We start from the raw sequence: 27,205 nt of genomic DNA, 5'->3' as shown, positions 1-27,205 counted from the left end.
TACTTTTGTATTAGAGGCGGACACTTTATTTTCAAGAGCATTTTAATGGAAAACTACTCCGATATATAGCCGCGTATGTACGGCCGATCTGTTCAACAAATGAAGTCGGTCCACTGTGGCTTTTGTAATTTACCATGGTTACCGACCTCGTGACCGTTGAACTTGACCTTTGACCTATTTTTCAAAATAATTCAAAGCGCCAATATACAGCATATTTTTGACGTTTTAAAGGTAAAAAGGGGGGTACATGATTATGCTTAGAATTAACATCGGGCTCGTTAATCTGAAAATTTTTTTTACCCCCTAAGTCGGTCGGAGTCTAGACTCAAGTCACCTACTGGTCACTGAGTCAGTTCAACCAGACACTCGACTGTCTCCGAAAACTCCGAGCAGTGTTTTCTAGTGTCCAAGCAAGTGAAAACAAAAATGAGCAATATAACAACATAGGTAGGGATACACACATGAAAGAGCTGATGAACAGTGTCGGTAAGATCACGTGCTGAACCTGTTGTTAAACCCTCCATTTTATTTGGTACTATGTATTTTCAACTGATTTTGTAGTATTCTTATCTTGAATACCTTTGGTTACAGTACAATACATGTATCTTACTTAGAGCACAGGAGTCAGCAGTTTAATCCACAGGGGCATCTTACATGTATCCGCTCTGTTCTCTACTACACATATAAAAATACACAAGGGAAGAATCGAAAGTAGGACACGATTTGTAAACAAAGTCAAAAAACAACTTACTTGAGAAAAGTTACTCAAATCCTTATGTGCACTAGCGCAAATGATGTCCTAGTACTTATCCTGGCTAAAATATTCCAAATATAGGACTGTCACGGTTCCAAAATTTTTCGGGTCAGGTCGGTTCTGTAAATTTTCGGTTCGGTTTCGGGTTTTTCGGTTCGGTTATTTACATCTATTTTAAACCTTAATTTCATAAACTTAACTTGAAAAATCTTTATTTGTTACATTAAATTTACATTGAAAACAAGTCTTAACGATGTGAACATCTAGACATCGGTGTGTAGAACTACTTGGCCTACTATTAGCCACAACCTGACCATTCCTGCTCGTTTTGATAATTATCTAATACTTCTGTGACAAGTGTTTTGCCATGGAATGAAGTAGATTTCAGTTGTGATGTTTTTTATCACTGTTATCGTCATCATTTCTTTGATTTCGATGCCATTTTTGTATTGAACAGACTCTAATATATAAACCAGACCCGAACCGAAATCCGGAAAAATGGAACCAAAACCGAACCGAACAACTTGGACCGCGGTTCTCGGTTATTTCGGGTGACAGCCCAATCCAAATGTATCCAATGTAAATAGCTTTTATCCAGATAAAACTGCAGCTTTCTGCACAGTTTGAAACCCTTCGCCAAAGAAAAGATAACTCAACAACTTCCGTTTTTTCTTTTTTCATAAATTCTATAATATATTTATTCGAATTTTAAAATCAAATTTGGTGCAATAAATTTTGATAATTAGATGACTCTAAAATTATATTACCTTCATCCTTACCACACATCCTTAAGACAAATATTTTTTCAGACATTTCACTGTGGAATTAGAATTTAACACCTTCGATACAAAGAGTCCTGAAAGTTTCCGAAAAACGATAGTTCTCATCTGTGGACGAGTTATCTTTTCTTGGGCGAAGAGTTTCAAACTGTGCAGAAAGCTGGGGTTTTATCTGGATAAAACTCAACAACTTATCTGGATAAATTATTCCAAATCAGGTTGGAAACATCGACTGACGTGAATTATACCAGTGCACGTGTTATTGTTAGTTTTTTTAAATAAAGCGCTAGAGCAGAATTTGCCAAAAATGCGTTGCATTCCTATCTGGTTGCTCGCTACGCTCACCAAGCTCACTGGATATTGTTTACGTTGCTTTATGGATAAAACTGCCAACTCCTGTGCTAAGAGCATAACATATTGTATCAGACTGTGAATATAAAGCCTACATGCAGACCATATACAGTAGGTTATTAAACTCTACACTATTGCCAAGCGCACATAACATATAAACATTGATGATAAATTAGATGAACAAAATACATGAAATAAGAAAAAATTGTTTTTTTACATATGTATATATAACAGTGACTGTTGTGTTGCATTTCGGTAGGAAGAACATGAATAAAAAAATATGTGGTTGGATCGATGTCACATAATACATGTATTTGATCCGCCTTTTTTGAACATCCGGGGGGACCTAATATGAATCGATCCATGAACCCCTTTATCACTGGTCAGCTGCTCTAACCACTGAGCTACCCAGGCCGATATCCCTGGTCCATATATAGCCCTTAAACTACTACACATTACCACATATATTGTAAAAATACGAGGGGTTATCAAAAAGTTTGTGGACTGGTGGGAAAAAATCAATAGTGCAAAGGCTTTGCATACAAAATTTATAAGGATTGTTAAACGAAGAAAGTTTAAGAAGTTTTAAAAATTTTAGTTAACAAGCCCGAAGCAATAGTTTTAAAAGTGGGGTAGCTGTAGAACTGTAGCTCTCTGGTTGAGAAAATTTGGACAGACAACCAGAGAGCTACAGATCCAAGCACTGTAAAAACCTTCCATTTACGGCGACCTTTTTTGTAGCTCGCTTCGGGTATTATTTCTTGTATTATTCGTGTTACCCCACTTAAAGCATGATATCCATTAATTAACCATATATTTTACTCCTATTCCTAAAATGGGGGGGGGGGGGGGGCAACCTCCCCAAAAAATCTGACAAACAAAAAAAAACTCTTAACTGTCCAAACTAAAATATCCTATTTCCATATCATATGTGGTGGTGGTGGTGGAGGGTTGTGGACCTTTCTCTTACTTTTTAGTACATTTTTTTGTGATCCTTGACCTTACAGCAACAAAAAGTGGGGGGCCAACCAGCATCTAAATGAAAGTTTACTATAGCAACAATAAAAAGTGCCCCCGCCCTGACTCCCCTCCTGCATTCTACAGCCATGTTTGATATGTTGATAATTTGTCAAATTATCAATCAAATGAAAAAGACATTATACAGACAGACTGCACTGTCACTGATCATTGTTTTATGAGGTTCTACAATGTCATTTTTCTTAATGTCCTCTACTTCTATACACTTTACTGATGAGATTCCCTGAAGTTAAATAAAGACTAAAATCTGTTTTGTTTGTAGTACATACCTTACAATTTCAATAAGAGCTGGCTGCAGGGCCATAAGACTTAGACAAGCTCACTTTTGATCTCAGTTTCACTTTTACAAAATGAATATATACTGGAAAAGTGAGACTATAAGATCAAAGTGAGCTTGTCTAAGTTTTTTGGCCCTGGAGCCCGATTTTGATACATAATACATGTATATTGAAAATGGATTTATGCAAAAGGGAAAGTTCTTAACTCACTTAACTAGATCAGCTTAATTCGCTTGTAGGAGTTATTAAAGCACATAATGTAACTGATATTGGACACTTGGACTTGCAAATCGGTATTAAATATGTGTTTCTTCTCTCTCTGAATTCTTTATGGCAATCAAAAAAAAGGTAATCTGGAACTATTTTATTTCTTCCTAGCCTGTTTAAACAATTCCTTGATCTATGCCAGTTTTTCCAAAGTGAAACTTTCTAGAATGTGTGGGAAAAGGCACACACACACACACACCCACACACACACACACACACACACCCTTCTGGCGTAATTTTTAACCCTTTATTTTTTTTAACATTCTGCATAAAATTTATGATAAGATTTAATAGAAATTACAGAATGAGGTAAAAATTGCCAATTTTATTGAACAGTGAACACACCAGGGATTTATTAGCCTATTTTTGGAAATGCCATTTTTGGGGAATTGGGAAAAAATTATCGGCTATTTGATGAAATTGGGAAAAATAAAAAATCTTGCTTACATCATGTATTCAGATGTAGGCCTAATTCATTTAACATTTCAGCATGAACTCTAATTTGGGCAACCAAACAGACAATTAAATATGATCCAACTGCATCATACAAGATCAATTATGAACTAGAAAATCTGCTATTGCAAGCAATAGCGTATGTCACCCCGAACTGAACCAGAAACTGTAAGATTGTTCCAATGCTTAAAAAGTGAGTATTCTTAGAAAAAGCCCCCCCCCCCCTTTCATATATATAAATTATTATCTATAAGAAAATTGTTTTTGAGAGATCTGATTGGATTAAAATGAAATGATTAATTTTTCTCTGATATCCTAGGATAACAAAGGGATCTTCCGTAGAAGACGGCAGACTGTAATTTAAAGATAGGAAGGTTCACGTCAAAACATGGCTGAAGCAAAATAATTCCTGAATTTTCCTCTTCAAATGGGGCATTTTTACATAGGAAAGGGGCTAAATTTTTTTTATGAGATGATAAAGTATGTGTAAACTTTCTTAGTTTAACAGAATCATGAACGTACATTCTCGGCGTGCTAAACAGTAGTGATGAGGCCATCGCGCACGTGCGGGAGCTGATCCCAGTTCAAATTAATAAAAAAATTAATGGAAATTAAATTCTATTGATTCTAATAACTATCACTGAATGAAATTATTCATATGCAAGTAATATATGAACAAGAAATTGTGAAGTGCTAATGAATACAGCTGACAATCGCTACTTTTAAAGATAATTTAATTGTAAATAAAATTATTATAAATTCTAAAGACAAAACAGAAGAAGACTGAATCCTGCCAAAATATCAGATCACATCAGTGGAACTGAATTTTATTCATGAAACTCTTTAAGATCTTCTTCCATCATAAGTTTTATATCTGTGAATTGACCTAGCTGTCTTTAAAACAAAAAAAAGGGGGGGGGGGGTAAACTATGACATATTGGTCTTCTATATTTAAAAAGAAGGAAATAAAAATAAAATTTGCCCACCAGATATATACCAAACTCGTTTCTATGGCATTAGGAAAGTTTTCCGTCTGCTGACTGTAACCAGAGAAGTTTTAACTCTACACTTGTTCCATGTGTATTGATGCGCTTCAGTTCCCGTAAACTACTTAAATGAAAATAAAATGAATAGTTTGTAGTGTTTAAGAAACGTTGGTCCTACGTTTTTTTGGAAATGCTAAGATATTTTATTTCATCTTAATTGTGTCAAGAAACTGGTAATATGTTTAAGCTGTATAGATTAAGCCTTGCGTACCCTAGGAATATTAGGAAAAACGAAATTAGGAAGCCAAAGAATTTGAATAATTTATAGCTTTAAAAAGAACAAGCATAAACGTTTATACAACGTTTTTGGCCGCTGGTATCAAGAAACTGCAAATATGAATTTTTCAGTTTTTAAACATCCTTTGAAAATTTAATATATATCCGCACAAATATAGGTGTTGACCTTTATTTCTGTGAAGTTTCATAAAGATTTTCTAAGCCTACTACGAGAACGCCCCAACACAAAAGTAAGGTGAATGAAAAAAACAATCAGTAGTCCCGACTTCCTTTGGCTGACCATCAATTCCATTTTATGCAGAATCCACTTTGATACATTGAAAGGATTAAAACAATAAAGTTTTGAAAAGTTTGCTTTGTTAGTTACTGAGAAAAATGAAAATTTAAAAAAAATAATATTTTCTATGTTTCCATGGCAACAATATATAGGCATTAAGAAATTTTTTAATGTTGACTGAACAAATGGAGTGTCTAATTATAATTTCTGTAAATTTTCACAACAATTGTCCAAGCCACTTCGGAAAACATCTGTGTGAATATTAACTTTTCTCTGTTTCTTTCATTCCTATGGCACTTGTTTGCAAAAGATTCTAATTTTCAAAATAGAAATTTCTTTGACAGAATATAAGGAACAATCCGTACAAGTTTCATAATAATTGCCTGAGTTTGAAAAATCAAAGTTTAGCAATTTTTACTTTTCTTCTGTTTCCATGGCAAGGATGGGTGGATTGAAAATTTTAAATGCGATCTGCAAAAGTACAATTACTGGTTATCATTTCTATGAAGATTCATTACCATTGTCTAAGATATCAGTGAGAACACTTCTGGACAAAATTCTTCACTTTTCGTATGTTTCCCTGGCAATGGTAGCCATGTTGAAACTGAAAATTTTTTCCACATATATACAGTTGGTCTGATCATCTTTTATGGAAAGTTCCAACAAGAATGCCCCAGCCGTGTGCGAGAAAGTCCCTGGACAAAGTTTTCATGCGTACAATAGGAATATGTCCCCCGACTTCGTTTGGGTTGACATAATAATAAACTAATAAAACTAAATATGACTTTTATGAGTATAAAATATTTATAAAACTTAGGGTAGTACATGTGTGTATGAAATTCCAATTTAGGTCATTAGAATCTGTTTCTGGAGAATATAAACCTCCTGCAAAAAAATTATACTAAGTTCCATTTTAATATGTAAAAATGCATTGAAAATATATATTTCTATCTGAAATAATATCTACAGTTCTTACCATTCACTCATAGATCAATTGAGTAGGTGGAAATAACTTAATAAATCTACATTTTCACACAATATCACCATTTTCAGAAAAACGGAGGAAATTTGGATTAAAAGTCTGCAATGTTTTACAGTGTTTTTAAAACATGTGTTATGACTGTAGCTTTGCTAAACAAGTAGAGCTTTTTAAAAAAGCTTACCGTCTTTAGGAATAACCGTAAACAGTAAACTGACCTAAACCTATCCAGGTCGTATAATTCTTGAAAATTTCTTGGCTTTGTATTTCTTTACTAGTTTTTTCTGACATAAGCCCTCCCAAGTGAATTGTTAACAGATGCTCGGCTGTCTCTGTAAACTTTAACTTTGCTGCTGCGATCATTTGGCAAACCTCAACTGATTCCTTCACCTTTGTGATAATTATGTAGATGAGGCCGAGGTGTTGCCGAGTGCTGCCGAGATTAGAAAGACAGTGTAAAACAAAGGGAAAAAGAATACATACAAGCTGTAAAGCTTGCATGCAATAAAGATCAATTCTGTTAACAATGAAAATATAGAAACGCTTTTTGGTAATTGCTATATAAACTAGCATGTTATTTGGAATTAATTGCTGCCAATTTCCACTGTTTGTTTTGTCATATTTTTTTACGATTGAAAATCTTGAAAAATTGTTAAGTTATACAGACCCTGAAACGTGCTACTACCCCACACGCTCGCTGCACGAACGGTACACGCTCGCTACACGGTTTGCACGAAACGCTGCACGGTTTACACGAAACGCTACACAGTTTGTACGAAACGCTACACGGTTTACAAGAAACGCTTTGCACGAAAGGCTGTACGGTTTACACGAAAGCCTGCACGAAACGCTTTGTACACGTTTCTCACACGCTTTGTACACGATTCTCGCACGCTTTGGCCTCGATCTGGATTTTCTATTCGGAATCTCTCGGACTTTATTTAAATTATTACGGATTAATCAAAGATTAGTTAAGAATTGCAATCATTCTGATTAAGTTAAGATTAAACCTCGCTTCACCAGTACTATATTAACAGATAAAATACTCAATGTTCAGTTGTAATTAATCAATAGTTGTCACTGAGTATGTGACCCGCCCGGTGAAATGACTATCATCGTCTATGTACAAACCTTTTTCATTAGACACTAAATTACGCACTGAAAAAAGAAAAATATTTGTAATTCATAATCTTTTAGAGCATTCAATGTTTTTACAACTATAGTTTGATAGTAAAAAGTCGTTTTTATTACTGTTAAACTCAGTTATTGATTTGAAAAACAAATGATTAAATTGCGTATGATTTCTGTAAACGGATTGATTTTCTTTTCCTTTCTTTTTAATTATTGATTTATTCATTTTTTAATTTAGTAAATAAATAATTTCATTTGATCAAATTAGGTTCTGCTTATAATTTGCAAAGGTAATAAGTACATGCCCACTGCATCAAACAAGAACATTTTGCGTGAAAAAGGGGGGGGGGTAGATTACCGAGATCTTACTTCTATACCTGAATAAATATAACGGGCACTTGTTTCAGTAAGCATACCATTGAAAAAAAAATTATTATATAAACAAATGCTCGTTCTAAGAAAAAAAGATATCCGTATCTCCAGCGGGACCCGATACATGTACATGTAACTCATTAAATGCACTTTATTCAGAATGGTAAATATATCGTTTCATTACAGAGTTGAACTTTAATTTATCATAAAATTTTATATGGTAGAGAAGCCGGGGGATAGGTATTGTAATTCTTTAGTTCTCTTTTGAGGCACTGTGTTAATCAAATAAAAACAATATATCCACCACCTTGTAAAATCCTTGATTTCAAACCCCGTCTAGCCAAAAAAAAAAATGTAATCAATAGTCGCCGCTCTTAACAATACATTCAATATACATATGTACATGTATACATGTCCAATGACCAAAAACTAAAAAAAAATTATGCTCTAGAACTGATTAATAAAACAACGAATACATGTACATAATTATTCAGGATTTATTTCTTTATAATTTTTTGTTGAGGAATACACTGGCAAATTAATTCACTGTTCACAGACAATCGGTTAAATTTAAGAAATAAAATCCACAGGTATTTATTTCTACCCATTAAATACTAATAAAACAATTTAATTCATGAATTATTGTCGGTTGTCATCTTAGCCATGATTGCCATGATTGACAAGAGGTAATACACGTAGCAGAACACGTTTTCAGTTCCCGGCACGCGGAGCCCGTGATCGTTGTTGTAAATGACTTGATCACAGTCGTAAGAAGAGTGTTGGAAGTGTAAAGAAGATTCCAATATATTTTTAAGGGGTGCATCGGGCATCTTTAAAAAGAAGATTATTTATAAAAACGTGTTAACAAAAACTCAAAGTTTGTGTTTTCATTTGAACCCCCCCCCCCCCCCCCCCCCCCCCCCGGAAATATTTAACCCTATATTTGCCGATGCATGTGAATTATGATTCCTTTATATGACAATTATTAATCAACCAATTTTTTGCATAAAAAGACTATAAATGACTCATCGTTTCAAAATTATTTGTATCACAATCTTGTTATATAAGAAAATTTTGTTCGTTTATAAAGAAAAATATTGTGTTCCCCTGCCTATACTCCACATTTATAGCAACGCACTAAATTTTGTGTTTTATTTTTCACGCCTGCCTTATCTGTCTATTATTTTGTATTAATTACACATATGTTCTTGTAATCTCTATATACCATAATTGTAAAATGATGAAGATATTCTAATAAATAAATGAATGAAATGGACAAGACCGGATTCCTGATGAATTTCCTTTAAAAAAATGTTCAGCATTGCTCCCTTTAAAAAATGTATTAAATCAAATACCTTAACATTGATGTGAATATAATTAATTACTTTTAACACATTTTCTTTCCATCTTTATTTAAATGAAAAAAGAAAGAAAATCAAACAAATATGAAATACATTACTGAGTAATTTTATTTTGTTTCCGTATTTTTTTTCCTTAAAATACCACCGGTATGATATATCCGAATAATATTAGTAACAAACAACACAGAATGACATGTTAATCCATCAATAGCCATATTTAAAATAAAATGACTTCCGAATGAATCTTACACGTTTCTCACACGATTCTTGCACGAAAGTCGCACGTTTCTCACACGGTTCTTACACGAAAGTCGCACATTTCTCACACGCTTCTCGCACGCTCGCTACACGGTTTGCACGAAACGCTTTGGAGCTTACACGAAACGCTGCACGGTTTACACGAAACGCTACACGGTTTGCACGAAACGCTGCACGGTTTACACGAAACGCTGCACGGTTTACACGAAACGCTACACGGTTTGCACGAAACGAAAAGCGCACGAAAGTTACACGCTTTTTTGGGGTAGTAGCACGTTTCAGGGTCTGTACGAAAATTAGACCATCAGAAAATTATCTCCCTTGCTTTGAACAGCATTTCAACCAATGAAATAATTGAAAATTTTCTCATCATGCAATTTCTACCAATCACAAAAGAGAGGAGGTGCGAAGTCCGAAGACTGTAAAATTCTTCAACTCTGTATACCGTCTTCCAAGGAAGACGGTAATGAGTTACATAGAGGAAAATTACAGACAATCTGACAATTTTACTCAGTGTTTTTCCAAGTTAATTAAATATAAAAGCATTGCTCACCAATTGGGAAAAATACTGCCAAATTGGGAAAAATTGAACTTATTTTCAATTGGGAATGGGGCTGAATTTCGGACCCTGAGAAGGTACTGATAAATCCATGAATGACCAACCTTTAGCTTTATCCATGTCTTTATAAGCTATAGCAGGTGACACTTGTTCCTTGGACCATTCTAGTATATGTACAATTTTTGTGATTGTAATTTCTGATAATTTTTTTTCATTTGCATTCATAAATAAATTTACTAAATTTATGGTTTGTTAATTTCCATGATTACAGGTTGACTTGTGGGACAGATTCCATTGTTGATCACCATGGGCATTAGCACTGTTCTTCTGCTGGTGTTGCTGGGTACAGGTGTTGGTGCCATAAAGCCCACAAAGCCACATTCTGTGAAACCCATTCCACCAAGAGAAAGTAAGTTATGATTAGGCTCATTAGCCATCCATCAAAAAAGTTCCAAAATTAAGAAGTCAATGAAATTGTTAACCATGAAGTATTAAAACATTAAATATTCTTTTAATTTTGAAATTTTCAAATTGATGCTTATTCTTTTATAACAAAATATCCATGTTGATCATTTTAAAGAAGGCATTTTCTCTCTAACAAAGTTTTGTTAAACCTTTAAAAATTTGTTCCTATATAACATGTATAAATCAATACTAATAAAAGTCTAACATTTCCAATGTTTTACTGTGCGGGCATAAAAAAATCGATCTTTGACCGCGGAATGAGACCTAGTGATGGGACATTGGTTTATTTTCATAATCAATCATCGGTTGGAATCGGTTACTGCTTCCGATGCGATTTTACCAATTATAATTGGATTTCATAGTTTTGTATACAAAAAAAACAGACTTTTACAATTATTTCATATTATTTCTTTAACATGAATATATAAAATATAAAATGTATTATTTTCTTTGTTGTTTTGCTTCTTTTACACTTTCTAGGCCTAAAAAAATATGTTTGTTTCCTGTAACATTCCCAAAAAATCAACGGTCGGTAGGTCGGGAATTTTTTTTTTTCTTTGCTTATGAATAAGGGGGTCAAACATCCTGGGACTGAATTATCTAGGTGTAATATTTACAGTGGACACCCGACATGGCTGCCTAGTGGCAGAAAACGAACTTCAAAAAGTTGTGGGGGGAATTGATTACTCTTTATATTTAATGTAAATGTTGACTAAGTTGCATATCTTATATCAAAAAAAAGATACAGTTAATATTTTTTAAATAAAAAGAATCAGCTGATTGATCAAACCAAAGAGCAAACAAACATTTGGCAGAAAAAAAAATCCACCCGGGGGTAAATTGAATGGGTCGGTCGGGTTACAGGAAACAAACATAATTTTTTTTAGTCCCTATATATGCACCTTTCGGTTCTTAATCACCTCTGCTTCGTGCTAGTTGGCTAGTATCAGATGCAGACATCATTTTCTTTCATTAAGAAGAAATAAATTTTAAACCAGAAATGGATAATTTCGGAGTATATTATATTTGAAGTATGTTTCCTATGATTGATTATGAAAAATTATAATCGATCATCAAAATCGGTAGCATTTTTTCGTTGACAATTGATGTTTTCTGATTATCGGTACAACACTAGTGAGACCTGTCGATGAGATGTTGGACTGCTTACCTCACATAATGGGCGGGGTCAGCTAAATCTCATTTGCATTCGTTGGTGTTCGACATACATGTATGTCCAAAAAAAGAAAATGATAAAATATATAAATAAAAGGTATAACAAAACATTTATTGACTGTGTTCTCGGGCAACATGTGTTTCGTCTGACCCAAGAACCAAACTGTTTGCCTTCGACCTAACGGCCTCAGGCAAATAGTTTGGTTCTTGGGTCCGACAAAACACATGTTGCCCGAGAACACAGTCAATGAATGTATAATATTGCATTGACAGATGGTACAAATCTCTGTTGACCTTGGACTTTTGGTAGGGCGTGGCATCCTTGACTGTGCATAATTAGCGTCTCTCAATTGGTGACCTAAATTCTCATTGGTTGCTATACCTCAAAATTATTCATAACATATAGCACAAGCAAGTAGAATGATGTCAGTTTGAATTAATTATTTTGTATTATTTTATACAAGAAAAGGAAATGCAAAATTGTGGAGTATTGATCATTTCTTTCCGTGTGTTGTCTGGTTTGCAAAAATAAGAATAGGTGTTTGTATTTCAATGACATTAAATTTTGATTAGTTTTTCGGTGGCAATAAACAGTACCTCACATGGCATGCTCAGGTACGTGTTAATTATTAATTTATTAATATGTTAATTACAGAATAAAGCAACAGCTTGCAACCAGTTCCTAGCACTTTTCAAATTAGTAGAGATAATAGCTACATGTGTTTAAAAACTCAAAATTTTTAGTGAATTGAACTTTTGGGATTCTCAAAGGGTTCTGCCTGTCATTTTAGTAAGATACAGTACAAGTATTCCTTGCTACAGCTTTACATAAGGTCTATAATTATACCCCCCGCAAACGAAGTTTTTATACCCCCCGCAACGAAGTTTAGGGGGGGTATATTGGAATCACCATGTCCGTCTGTCTGTAGGCAAGATTTGGTCCAGAGGGTTTCTCGGAAACTATTGCATAGATTTGTCTGAAAATTTGTACACTTATTATTCACCATATGAAGGTGTGCACCTGGTATTTTCATCATGATTGAATAATTTTTCTGCATTTACAGGTGTTTTTTTTTCATTTTTATTATGTGCTTTTGTCCTGACCTTTTCTCAAAGACTATTTCATAGAATTGTTTGAAAATTTGTACACTCATTATTTACCATATGAAGATATGCACCTGGTATTTTCAACATTATTTGATAATTTTTCTGCATTTTACAGGTTTTTTTTTTTTCATTTTTATTGACTTAGTCATTTTGGGTTTATTTCTAAGAATTGAGACATAGAATCTAGAACATCTGTACAAAAATGTGAACTACAGCTTAAAACTATTCATTAAAACAAAAAACAAAAAACAAAAATCATCAAGCATTAAAAACAATTTTTACATTACACAGCAGATAGTGTAAATCCATTTGTCCCTTGGGAGTAATGAGTGGACATCATCCAGTTAAAGACAAATTAATGAGTTCAGTGCAGGAAGTTGTTGGGGCATCTCTGATCAAGCATGTGTTATCTATATCTCATGAGAATTTAAAGATCTCTGTTCTTTAATTCTCTTAATTGTAATTTATTGTCTGTCAGTACATAGTTACTGGATGACCAGCCTTTTATTTTTAAAATGAATTTGATATAAAGTTATCAAGATTAATTTGATTTTGTAATTAATTGATTTTTTTCAACAATCAATTTGCAGGGTGTCATGTCTCAAAAAGATGACAGATAGTTGCAATTTATTTTTTCAATGTATTAAAAAGAAACAATGTAATAACAATGTATTGGTATTGATGTTTTATTCGGTTGTTCCTTGGTTTCATTCATTAAAAAATATAATTAGTTTTTCACTCTAAATGTTTATAAGAAAATTATGAACACCTCTTAGATCCATAAAATGTTAGTGATTTGGCACCTCTGAAAAACCCAGCGGGGGGTATTTGTCCTTTTTGGACAGTTCTAGTTTTATGTTGTGAATTTAGTTAGTAAGAATATAAAATATTGATTAATTTATTCAAGAATTTGTCTCCATCTTGGTCATATCACACCTGTTTCATATTAATTTTGATATACAAGCTAAGATAATAGCCTGCTCCATGCCTCAAATACAGAGAAACTTACATGTATGTATCAAACTAGTCAGTGACACCATCTCAGTCCAGTGAGATAAATTAGCTTTCATTCTATTTTTCTTTAATGCTAGTATGGCAAGATAAGTTACATCAATTTATATTATTTATAGAAAATGAAAGTATTTGTCAATGAGTGTTTAATAAAAAGAATATTTCATATGTTTATTCATCCAGATTCATGTATTGTTTTAACCTGATGTCACTTGTTTTTTCCAAACTCTGCATATTAGGCTGATGTAAATATGGGAGTCCTTAACCTAGCCATGTACACAGAGGGAATATTTTGAGACTTGCCTTTATTTATCCCAAAGGACAAGATAGGCTAAGACCCCTTTTTGGCCCCCGTTTTGGGGTGTCTTTTAGAATGATGCAACAGTTTATCAGTTAAAAACCTGTTGTCACCCCTGCCACAAAATGAGTATTGGTTCTAAGTTATGGGATACACAGAGGTCACAGGAAGGTCAGAAAATATGTCAATTTCCGAATTTTCTCATTTTTATGCAAATTTTAATTGATTTTACAGCATATTTTGGTTCAGAAAACATAGAGCACAAGCTTGCCTATCTACCAAATTTATATATTTCATACACTAGTATCAGACCGCCGAAATATGGCTGAAATATTGCCGACTCGGCGTAAAACAATAATAATCAATCAATCACTAGTATCAGATGCATCTTGTGTATAAAAATCTCAGATAGGCAAGCTTGTGCTCTGTGTTTCCCGAAGTGAAATGTATCTCAAATTTGACAAAATTTGACCAGAATTGAGGAAATTTGGGAAAATGTCCTACTTTTGCACCCTCTTGTGGCCTCCGTGTAAGCTTTGAATCAAAGTTAGTGCTGGTTTTAAAACAAGCATCATTTTAAGTTCTTAACTACAAACTATCACAATTTTAACTGTGTTCTGATTTTTACGTCAAATAAGGGGCCAGATTGGGCCATTACCATACCTTGTCCTTTAGAGATTTCTTTTTTTTCCCCCCTGATTTTTATGAGTATATGTTTCATAATTACCATTTTTAATTTTGAAATCCCTGATATTTTGAACACTTAATATTATGATTATTGATAGGTGCTGACCCGTCTGAAGGAAAACGAATTGAAAGAGACGGTAACTGCTTTTACCGATCTCTGTCCCTCTATAGGTATCACAGCCAGGAGAATTACAGATTTGTGCGTCAGGAAATCATGAACTTCATGTCGAATCGAGAGGATCGATATGCAGGTTTGATTGATAGAAATCAGGATTATGCTGGATATATTAGGTTTGTTATTATCAGTAGTACATGTACTAGGCAAAAAAAAGATATGTGTGGTTCCGGTTACACCTCCCAAAAAATTAGGGTAGGTAGGGATTTTTTTTTTTTTTTACAAAATGATTTTCTAATTTTTAGGTCACCTGAGTCACTCAGGTGACCTATTGCTATCTCTTTTCGTCCGTCGTCGTCCGTCGTTCGTCGGTCGTAAACTTTTGAACATTTTCAGCTTCTTCTCTGGAACCAGTGAACCAATTTCAACCAATTTTGGCATATAGCATCCATGGGTGAAGGGGAACAAAAATTGTGAAATTCGTGGCCCCTGCCCCCCTGGGGCCTGAGGGGTGGGGCCAAAACCATCAAAATTAATGCAATCTTTAAAAATCTTCTTCTTTACTCCTGGACATCAAGCAGTCAAACTGTTGGCATGATTGTAATAAGCATTGAGCCCTCTACCAAAATTTTGAAATTCATGGCCCCAGGGTCAGGGGTTCTGGTGCTAGGGCGGGGCTATATAGATCATATAGTGAAAGTGTATTATTTCTTTGAAAATCTTCTTCTCTACTCCTGGGTATTATTGAAACAAATTGAATACATAGTTATGATAAGCAAGGGTGACTCTACCAAAATTGTGAAATTCATAGCCCCAGGGTCAGGGGTTCTGGTGCTAGGGCGGGGCTATATAGATCATATAGTGAAAGTGCATTATTTCTTTGAAAATCTTCTTCTCTACTCCTTGGTATTATTGAAACCAATCGAATACATAGTTATGATGAGCAAGAGTGACTCTACCAAAATTGTGAAATTCATAGCCCCAGGGTCAGGGGTTCTGGTGCTAGGGCGGGGCTATATAGATCATATAGTGAAAGTGCATTATTTCTTTGAAAATCTTCTTCTCTACTCCTGGATATTATTGAAACAAATCGAATACATAGTTATGATAAGCAAGGATGCCTTTTCCAAAATTGTGAAATTCATAGCCCCTGGGTCAGGGGTTCTGGTGCTAGTGAGGGGCTCTTTTGATTATATAATGAAAATGCATTAATTCTTTGAAAATCCTCTACTCTACTCCTCGGTATTATTGAAACAAATTGAATACATAGTTATGATAAGCAAGAGTAACTCTACCAAAATTGTGAAATTCATAGCCCCAGGGTCAGGGGTTCTGGTGCTAGGGCGGGGCTATATAGATCATATAGTGAAAGTGCATTATTTCTTTGAAAATCTTCTTCTCTACTCCTGGGTATTATTGAAACAAATCGAATACATAGTTATGATGAGCAAGAGTGACTCTACCAAAATTGTGAAATTCATAGCCCCAGGGTCAGGGGTTCTGGTGCTAGGGTGGGGCTATATAGATCATATAGTGAAAGTGCATTATTTCTTTGAAAAGCTTCTTCTCTTCTCCTGGGTATTATTTAAACAAATACATGGTTATGATAAGCAAGGATGCCTTTTCCAAATTTGTGAATTTCATGACCCCTGGATCAGAGGTTCTGATGTTAGGGCGAGACTCTATTTATTATACAGTGAAAATGCATTAATGCTTTAAAAATCTTCTTTGCACCTGGGCATATCAGAGGCAAAAAGAGTAAAAGTTTTAATAAGGAAGGGTATTTTTATCAGATTTTTGAACATCAGAACCATTCGGTCAAGTGTTCTAGTCCAGGCCAGGGCTCTATTAATTTTTATTCTACTGAGAGGAGTTATTCCCCTTTGCCATTTACTTGTGATAATTAATCACTGTAAATAATGTACTTGAAAGGTTAATAGAATAAGAGAATTATGCAAGAATTTTTATTGTATAATACAAAAAGTACTTTCATAGTTTTAATGATCAGGTAGACTTGTCTTATTAAGGTTTTCCATCCCTAATAGGAACTAATTCTCTATCCTTAAATATCAATCACGTATATAATACTCTGATATTAATTCAAAGAACTTTACATTAGAAAAGGATTTACCAAGTGAATGTTTCAAAAACGTAATTAACTAAGCAGTATTTAATTAATAGAAATTGCATTGAAGTCTATGGAGACAAGTGATTTTTTTAAAATAAAAATTCAGATAATAAGAATATCAATAACTACTGTGGTGGAAAGATCCATTAAATCATTAGAAATAGAATGACAATTGAAAACAATTTTTTTATCGTATATTTTTTTAAAATTGATTTTTATTACTTAAAAAAAGAGGGAGATAACTCTTCAACAAAGGTCAAGTCATAAATTAGGACACTTCCATTCTTACATGCTAATAGTAATAAATGGAGATTATGTCTAAATATACTGAGTATTCCACCCGTACACATCTGTTATGTATTCAAATTCATTGAATCTGAGGCTATTAGGGATGGAATACCAGTACCTTAAATGTTCATCAAAGACCAAGAGTCTTACTCAGGCCAATGTAAGAGATTTCCACAAGGAATTAAAAGAGTACAGAAGCACTGATAGTTTCTTAATATACTGTCTGGTGAGAGTGATAAATGGGGAACAGATTAGAACCTAATTTATGAACTGTTAATGAATACTAGACTAATTATTTTGTTAATCCTGATCACCCTATTTTTCTTGCTTTTGGGCAACAAAGCTTCACCTTTCAGTTCATTTTATACTCTATGGATCCTCTAAATTGTTGTATTATACTCAGGTGACCGTTAAGGCCCTTGGGCCTCTTGTTTTTCTAAATAATACCTAGCACTGCTTTGCAAATGGTATTTAGATGTGGTGTGATAATATACTAGTCAACATTGGTAGGGGGCACCCTAGTTATGAAAATCAAACAATTTTTTTAAAGTCAAAAATAATAAAAACACAAATAAATTGAAATGATCTTTTTTTTTCTTTGTTGGTAAAAAGAAAAAAGTTTGAGGTGAACATCCTTCTTTCAGTTCATGTTTATAAATGAAATTAATGACTTTTATCCAGAGTAATTCTTATTTCATTCAATAATAAATTTAGAACAATAAAATAGAAAATGGACAAAGAGCACTGCTAAGAGCTGTCAGAGGAATGTGACACCTATACTTTGTACAGTAATGTTGAAAACAAAATAAACCACATAAGCAATGTGACATAGAATCATTCATGTGTTGAGAATTATAAATATTTAATATTGTTAAAATCTTAAATTCTTACAATGAAAACTTTTTGCCTCATTGAAGACTTCATACTTCCAAGCTCATTTCTCATATATATCAATTATTTTTACTATAAGTTGACTTTATTCAGGTAAAATCAGCTGTCTTGTTTGTCACTTTTCCTCATCAACTGTTTTTTTTCTACTTTCGTTTTAAAAGAAAAGATACTGATATAAATTATTTAATAATTTACAAGTTAATCTAACACATTGGGCTAATTCTTGTGCAATCAATGCAATCAAATGATATTTTCTCATTTTATCATCCCCCTAACTCCCAAAGGCATGTTACCTGGCCAGCTGTCTGTGTGCATTCAAGTGAGAAGTGATTTCCTATCCTGACTTGGATGCGTATCATTACCGCTACATTTTCAAAAAATGTCATTACCCCTACATACTCATTATAATTACTGCTACAAAAAGGTTACATTACCGCTGCATTTAAAAGTATACATTACCGCTGCATTACCTCTTTCATTATAACCAGCGGCTAATGTACAGATTGATTTAAAATACAAAATGTACATCCGTAAGACCTGTTTCCCCTGCTCACCATGGGGAGGTGAAAGTAAGACTTTGAGCAGAATGTTGTTGTTTTCAATTTTTATTTAAAATCTATTTTATTTAATAAAATATTTAAGAAAGTGTTAAAACCAAGCATCATTCTTGGATAAAACACATAGTCTTTACCTAATTGGTAGAGCTTTGAAGACCATTTGCTTGACGTGCTGCTTTCTTGAAATCTCTGTTATGAATTATAATGAATAGAACTTACTATATGTGTACATAAATTGGAAAATTCAAAATTTATCACAATCACTGGGTATGGAGTTGTTGGCGAAATCATGAATTAGCTCTATACATGTCCGTGACGTACATTGTATTTATAAATGATTCCTTAGTGGTATTCATGAATTAGCGCATTTGTTGTCTGCGCCAAAGACACTAAAATATGAAGCCCACTTTTTTAAGTACACATACAATATATTCCGGGCCATTGCTGGCTGATTCAATAAGTAGCGGTAATGAGTTGTAATCGGCAATAGTCTTACTGATAAAATGTAGGGGTAATGATCACCCGAAATTTCGAAGAAATGTAGCGGTAATGTTGACCTCCTCCTGACTTCACACCTTTGCGTGCATTAAATAAATAAAGGGGCTAATCAGTATGTGCTGGTTAAACTTAGCAACTATTAGTGAATCTTCCCACTGTAAGGCATATTTAAATTTGGCTGGCCAAAAACAAAAATAAAAACATGGTGCTGGAAAAAAAGGCATGCTGCCGTGCCATGCTAGCTTGCTTTAGATTTAAGACTATGAAACACTTGCACTATATGTTGAAACGATGTTTTGCAAGGAGGTCGCCATTGATGAAACTAAAACTAATACCGGAGCCCATGATGGAACATTGTGGAATTCGGAGAAAATTCCAGAAAAATATGAAAATTGCCGAAAAAAAAAGTTTAGGGTCAGGGGTGTAAAATAGAGATGGTCGGGTAACCGGAACCACACATATTTTTTTATTTGGCACTAGCTGTCACTACTTGTATTTTTGGGCTTTTTTCTTTATAATGTTTACATGTTTTATTTTTTACCATGTATTATGATTATGAAAGTTGATCAGAAAATTTGTGTTAAGAAAATGAATTATAAATCATATATCTGTACAAATGTGCTTTAAATCAATTAAAAAAAGGTATTTACTTGTATCCGTCGGTGGATATAGTATTACATGCATTGTAGGGAGTCGGGAAGAGGTGAATTGCCCACTTTGGAGTGATATACACTGTCATCTTATTTCAGTGAAAAAGAATAAAACTAAAGAAAAGACACTTCTTTTGTTTCACATATATTTTGTGCCTTATTCAAAATTATAGTTTCCAATAGTTAACAACTATAAAATAATTGCTGAGGTGAATGATGCCAGTAATTTATGATCATGTTTTAACAGGAATCATAGGCAAGATTGTGTCTGGGCAGAAGATGCCATGGTTCAAGCTGCGGCAGACTTATACGGAATAAACATATTTGTGTCATATTATGGCATGAATGGAGAAATGTCACAGCCTTTACAGGTTATAAGAGCCAGATCAGAACAAAATTCCCCGATGTGGCTTCATTTGCGGTTACAAGGGAGTCATTATGATATTATTAATGGTAATATAAAGCGTATATGTTCATAAATTATTTTGATACCTTGCTCATTGGAAGGGTTTGATAATTGAACATCCACGTTTGAAATGCACAGTTTTTCTTGTGTATACCCAGGTAATAACTATGTTGATCTTAATGGTACTTAGCAGTGTTGCGAGGGGATTCTTTTTTAACTGTTGAGTATAAGTCTTACAGACAGGAATGTTGTTATTGTTCTTTAAACATGTTAAATGACAGTTACGAGGGTTGTCCAAAAAGTTCGTGGACAGATGCTTAATTTTCATTTATAAAGTCCGCAATGGCAAACATGTACAATGATATCTTAATATAGACCATGATTGAGTAAATGTACAAAAAAATAAAACAATGCACACTATTTACTGAACATTATAGGTGTAAATACTTTGTATATGCAAGTCGCACGGGCCAGTCTGACGTAACACTTATTTCATGATAACGTCAGAAATATGAATTTTGAATTTTTATCGCATGTTCATAGACGCACACTATTTTTTTTATTATGCCACATTGCCAAATGTGTGCAGTAATATTTATATATAGATTATAATTAATTTAAATTTTAAAATTCAAAACAATACACAATAATTTACCAGCATCATCAATATTAACACTTCAGAAACACAGGATGCACAGCCAGCCCGACAGCGCTATATTTATAACAACGTAATGAATAGGAATATATCCTATTTTCATCAAATAACAGTGGTTTTCCACTTCTTGTAGTGTCTCCAAAATTTTACACACCGTTGAAAAATCGTATACACCAATTACAAATCACTAGACTAAATATTTTCCAATAAATTTAAGTTGTTTGAATAAATATTTTGTTTTTGACGACTTTTCAACTATATTAACCATAATTGTATGATTGGACACTGTCCTGTTCGGATGGGCGACATCGCTTTTTCTGTCAATTTTTGAAACGTACTTCTTGCGGTTTTCACTTAATATTTTCATTGTCTATTTAGTAAGCGATACTAAAGGTATCGGAAAATGGCGATAACCGCTTTATTTGTGATATGTTAAATTTTTATTCAGCTTTGACTCGTTTTAAAAAGAAAAAAATCATTTCAATCAGATCACTTTATTTAAAAGTTCATGGCATTTTAACCCTGGTCCGTGCGCACTATCGGCGACCTTTAATGACGGAGATTTTTGCAAAAATATTAAGTTCAAACAATAAAAACGAAACTATTCCGACTTGGATTTTCATAACTAATATTTTCAAATTGGTATACAATAAGCATATCTTGAACTATTCATTTTGACAAAAACGCCATTGTCCATGCACTTTTTGGACAACCCTCGTAAGCATATAAAAGTTCAAGGGCTGTTCGGGAAGTTCACGGACTTTCATAACTTCTTTTATTTAACATTATTTCATATTCATATTTGGAAGACATAGTTTGATAATAAATTCAAATGGTTTGAATTTAAAACTTCAAATATATCATTCTTAAATTGATATATTTCAAACTTATACAAAATCTAAAACTGCAAAAATGGGATCATGGGGCAGGTCAAAATTTAGAAATTTACAAACAATGCACTTGATGATGGTTATATAGTCATACATGTATCTCTTGAATGGTGCAAAATGGAAAAAAAATATAGTAAGAATTTTGAAGTGGATATGGTGTAAGACTATGTGTGAAATTTATAGAGAGAGTATTTTTGAGAAACTCATTTTTTGACATTAATGCTGTTAAGTGTGCTCCGCATAGCAAAACGTTAATTATAGAATTAAGTAAAATGAATTCCATTAAAACAAACTGAATGAAACTAGGCGCATCAAGAAAATGATTTTTTTTTTTACATGTGATAATATGCTGATCTTGAATTTCTTGATTTTATTGTACAGTAACAAAGACCAACACTGTCCACAAACTTTTTGAAAAGCCCTTGTACATGTTCAGTGTACTTAAAATAAATAGTATGTTTTATCCACAGATGACTCTAAAGAAGGTGCTTTAGAACCAGTCTGTAAATTTGACCTGCTTTCTATCCAAGACCCAAAGGAAATTGAGGCATTAAGTAAGAGTGATATTTTATGCACAGCTATGAATATAGCCTGGGCATATAATATTTGTCATGTCTTTCTTTCCATTCCTCTACCTGTCTTTCCATCTGTCCATTCTTCACACTTTGCATTTCGCCCAGTTTCAAAGAAACTGTTGAAGGTATTTCAAAGAAACTGTTGAAGATGTTTCAAAGAAACTGTTCAAGATATTTTAACCACTATTCATACATTGATACCATTCAAGTCTGGAATATTTTTATGACCTTGACCTTCCCTTTGACTCAGACCTCACTATTCCCTATTTTGTATTTATATCAATTTCAAAGTAATTATTAAGGTCTTCCGTTTCAGTCGGAAGACCTTATAGTGATTGTACTGTTTATTATTATTATTATTATTTTTTTTTTCCCATTTTTTGTCCAAGCGATTTCTCAGAGATGTCTCGATGGATTTTCTTGAAACTTTCAGGGATTATGTAGAATTAAATAAACTAAAATCATTTTTAAGGATTTTGCAAAATTCACTTCCGGTCGTCAGATATGTCCGATTTCCGTTTTTTCAAAAGAGTTCATGTCCGGACGTTTTCTCAGAAACGGTAAAAGATTAAGACACCAAACTTTCAGGGATTATAGACCATGACAAGTAGGTTTGTAGAATATCTTTAAATCCGTCAGCCGTCACTTCCGGTCGTCACAGAAAGTGATCAAAGAAATCAAAAATTTTAACTTTTCTGTTTTTGATTAAATCTTGCATGACATTATTGCATCTGTTTTGTGGTTTCGAAATATGTTGGTCCCACCGGAAACAGAAACGTCAACTTCCGGTTATAAGCGAAAAACTACATAATTTGAGCATTTTACTTTCCCATAAATATCGCTTATAGATGAAGTATTTGAAATGATTTTTAGATATGTTATTTAGACTGCTAATGTCTAGAGTAACGTCAAATATCTTGGTAAAATTCACTTCCGGTCGCATGTTTTACTGTCCGCAAAATAAGAACTTGTCAAAGTGAGATCTCAAAAACGGTAAGAGATTAAGACACCAAACTTATATGAGTAATAGAACTTAATGAGTAGGCAAAACCCTTTGGGTTAAGAGCGTCAGCCGTCACTTCCGGTCGTCACAGGAAGTGATCAAAGAAATCAAAAATTTTATCTTTTATCTTTTGAAATAAAACTTGCATCATATAATTGAATCTCTTTCACAGTTTCTATATGTGTTGGTCTCACTGGAAACAAAAAACGACAACTTCCGGTTATAAGAGAAAACTATGTAATTGGGATTTTTAACTTTCCCAAAAATATTGCTTATATATAAAGTCTTTGAAATGGTTTTCATATATTTTATTGAGGCTGCAATTGCCTAGTGTGACGATAACCATCTTAATATGAAAATGCACTTCCGGTCGCGTGTTTTTCTGTCCTCAAATTGAGATTTTGTTCACCAAATTGCTCAGAAACAGTACATTGCTGAAGTCTAAAACTTTCAGAACTAATAGTCAGTCCTCAGTTTATCTACATCATGTAAAAATCGTACGTTGCCGTCACTTCCGGTAGTGACAGGAAGCGATGAAAAAAGTGAATTTTTAAAGTTTTTTCTTCTTTTTACAGAAATGTTTGGCTAATGCGAATGTTAGGTAGACCATAACCATGCAAATTATTTTCACCGGAAGTGCCAACCGAAAACCCGGAAGTTGTCTCAAACATGAGTAGTTTTTCATGGAAACTTTTAAGGATGATCAGTTGTGAATAATTTAGGTGTAGAATGAACATTTTATTCGTTTGGAGCACTTTCGTTCACGACGAAGTACATAAAGAAAACAGGAAAGTAATTCCGTTTGTTTTTACTTGTATTTACATATCTTTGGAAGCCTTGAGATAACTTTTGTTAATTATTTAGAGTAATCTTATTGAGAAGATTCTGTTTGTTTTTCAAAGAAGTCAAGAAAACGGAAGACCTGTTATTGCCTAGGCAATAAGTATCTAGTTCAAGATATTTTTGTCCAAAGTCTTAAACTGATACATATTGCTTGGAACTATTCATCTGTGTCATATTTTGTAACGTTGACCATCCCTATGAACTTGACCCCACTATTCCTTCATTTTGAAGTTACCTATATTTTTTTCTCCTACTACTTTTGAGTACTTTTTAAAAGGGGGGCTGTAAAAATTCTAAAATGATATTTTGAGAAGGTTATAAAGATGACCACTTCTATCTACTGAAATGAATATGATAAAGCAAAATATTGAATTCTGACCCAGTGAAAACTTGTTTTAAATGAACATTTGATATAATTACATTTTAAGAGAATCGGGGTACAATTTAGTATATGCCTATCACTAAAATAATTTGTGCAATAGATGGTTTTGATGAATGTTGATTGATATTCATTTGCACATATGTATGATGTTTCTTCAGATGAATGTGGCTTAGATACTTTGGAAAAGAACAAAACTGGTGTACCAGAGTCTTGTGGTAGCAAAATCATACCTGAAGATGAACTGCCTGAAATTAAAGACCCCCTAATGGAGGAAGATGCCATTAACAAAATCTCTGATGGTAGTAAAGTCAACCCTGAAGGTGAACGGGCTGAAATACAATGCTGCCTTATGGAGGAGAATAACATTCACAGTAATACACTAATTTCAGATGAGGAAATGCTAGAAAGAAGAGACCCTCCATCAGAGGATACTGTTGATAATATCTGCAGGGGTGAGGAACTCTTATATGAAAAAATATAGAAAAAAGCATAAAAATAAGACAGAGATATCTAAAAATTTGGCATTAAAGTACAAACTATTTTCTAGCTCATTATCAATGAGTTCTTCATTTAGGGACCTGCATTAATTTGCAGGTGCCATATAGTAATCACTCTGGCTGTCAAGCTGTCTGACAGTGTCTGTCATTCTGTCCATCCACAAATTTTCTGTGTTTTTTCTTGTAATTTTTGTAATGATTATCCTACTAAACTCAGAATTGGTATGTTGATTTTATAGGCAGTAAGACATATTTTGACACCAAGTTTGATTCTGTTTGTCATCCAGTTGAGGTAAAGGGGTGAATGCCTTTCTTTATTTAAGATTGAATTGATTAATAGAGATAATTTTTCTTAGTACTGTGAACTTCCGAAAGCTTCAGAGATTCCATAGGGATTAATTATGATGCCTGCTGCAAAAGATACAGAGCCTATTAATTTTTATCTGTCACATGAAGATAAATTAACACATATCCATGCTAGTAATTTTTGGTTTGAAGTTTAGGTCATGCATTATTCATGTTTGCTGTCACTGAAGGCTGGCATTTTATAAAATTTTCACTTTAGTCTAGTTCAAATAAATCTTTACAAATGTTTCTATTTCTAAGGAATGGTAATGCACATATATATATATATATATATATATATGTGTGTGTGTGTGTGTGAGGGTGTGTGTGAGAGTGGGTGGGTGGGTGTAGAGTTTGTTTGTGCAAATTTTGTCCTATGCTCTGCACTTACAGCCATTTAGCAGTGAGGGATCTTTTTCATGCCAACACCTACTGCGACAGTCACGGGACCTCGGTTTATACGGTCTCATCCGAAGGACTGTCTCCACGTCCCACAGTGGGATTTGAAGCTGCGACGTAAGGATCAACTCCTTACTTGGCGCTCTAGAGCAGACGCTCTAACCAATGCACCACGCGGGCGACGTGTATGTGAAGAGAGAGAGAGAAACTAAAAAAAACCAACAACACTGTATATCCTAAGTGTCAGATCTACTAAGTAGATACAAGGCCAAGGATGGAGATTTATTTAAAGCACTAAAAATGACCAACAACACGAACAATAGAAATTGTCAAATTTTCGGGACGCCCTGTCCCTTTCTCAGGACAAAGAAATTTAGTTAAGAAGTCATAAAAACAAAGGAAACAGAAAAACAAAAAACACCTAGCACTACTACTAAACTACCAAACACTATGTATTTACAGTGTTACATGTTTATTTTGAAGTTTATAACCAGTTGTAAAGAAAGAAATCCGCACTGCTATGAAATATGTCCGGTCTCTCGGGTGTACTCTGGTGAAGTGCGATTTACATAATTGAATGAATTAATTATCGCTAATTAATTACGGCCAAGTTTTCCTGCCTGCACAAATGCTTTTTCCACAGCTCGGTGCTCCAAGACATTCAATGATGTTGTCATTCTTGACTTTGTTTTTATGCATTGATCACCTATAATTAGCAATAAAACAGTCATATCCCCTTCAATTTAATTCAAGTTTTCCCCAAATGTCCTTTCATGAATATTGTAGCGACAGGTGAAATATCATAAATCTTTATGCGCCACAACCGTGCAATTTTTGATTTTAAAAAAAAATGTCATTGTAATGTAAAGGTGTGAAAAAGTGACATTCTCCGTGAAGCATGTTTTATCTAAATAACATAGCTGTATATTTTTTTAAAGATCATCAGAAAACACCAAATCTTTGAATATTGGAAAATACGTATAGTTTTCATCTGCAGAGTTTTACTGGTTTCATGCAATTAGTGCGTTCACAATAGAACTCGTCCTCAAACTTTTCTAGCAACCCTCGTATATTTAATTAGCACTAATGTGAAAACTGCTTTTTAAGCGGTTAGCGTATACGCTAATCGCTTTATGTCATGTAACCAAATGTCTTACGCAATTTTTGTCAACACCGGAAAGCGCTACCTATGATCTGTTTAC

General features: G+C 33.7%; 2 protein-coding genes across 2 annotated transcripts in view; both read left to right on the top strand.

Moving 5' to 3' along the window:
- Nucleotides 1-358: 358 nt before the first annotated feature.
- LOC133193894 (uncharacterized) lies at nt 359-24,126 on the top strand. Its single transcript, XM_061329810.1, has 6 exons — nt 359-447; nt 10,412-10,549; nt 14,980-15,172; nt 20,256-20,461; nt 22,430-22,513; nt 24,113-24,126. The coding sequence occupies exons 2-6, from the start codon at nt 10,447-10,449 to the stop codon at nt 24,124-24,126; spliced, it is 600 nt and encodes a 199-aa protein (XP_061185794.1). The 5' UTR covers nt 359-447; nt 10,412-10,446.
- The window catches only part of LOC133193621 (uncharacterized), a 24,752-nt gene continuing 19,931 nt past the window's right edge, over nt 22,385-27,205 (top strand). The window contains exons 1-2 of the mRNA XM_061329578.1: nt 22,385-22,513; nt 24,921-25,214. Coding sequence (XP_061185562.1) covers nt 25,028-25,214 — 187 coding nt within the window. The 5' untranslated portion in view covers nt 22,385-22,513; nt 24,921-25,027. The remainder of the gene's footprint in view (nt 22,514-24,920; nt 25,215-27,205) is intronic.

Source organism: Saccostrea echinata, unplaced genomic scaffold (genome assembly GCF_033153115.1).
Source record: "Saccostrea echinata isolate AGI-Se365-2 ecotype Australia unplaced genomic scaffold, CSIRO_AGI_Sech_v1 ptg000028l, whole genome shotgun sequence".
Taxonomy (NCBI): domain Eukaryota; kingdom Metazoa; phylum Mollusca; class Bivalvia; order Ostreida; family Ostreidae; genus Saccostrea; species Saccostrea echinata.
Note: the sequence above shows the minus strand (reverse complement) of the source record. Positions and strands in the feature narration are given on the sequence as shown.

Bases quoted from the DNA above. Each gene is read 5' to 3' on its own strand.
- LOC133193894 (XM_061329810.1), top strand. From the start codon at position 10,447: ATGGGCATTAGCACTGTTCTTCTGCTGGTGTTGCTGGGTACAGGTGTT. The intron at 10,550-14,979 runs GTAAGTTATGAT...GATTATTGATAG, and splicing joins ACCCATTCCACCAAGAGAAA to GTGCTGACCCGTCTGAAGGA. The intron at 15,173-20,255 runs GTTTGTTATTAT...ATGTTTTAACAG, and splicing joins GATTATGCTGGATATATTAG to GAATCATAGGCAAGATTGTG.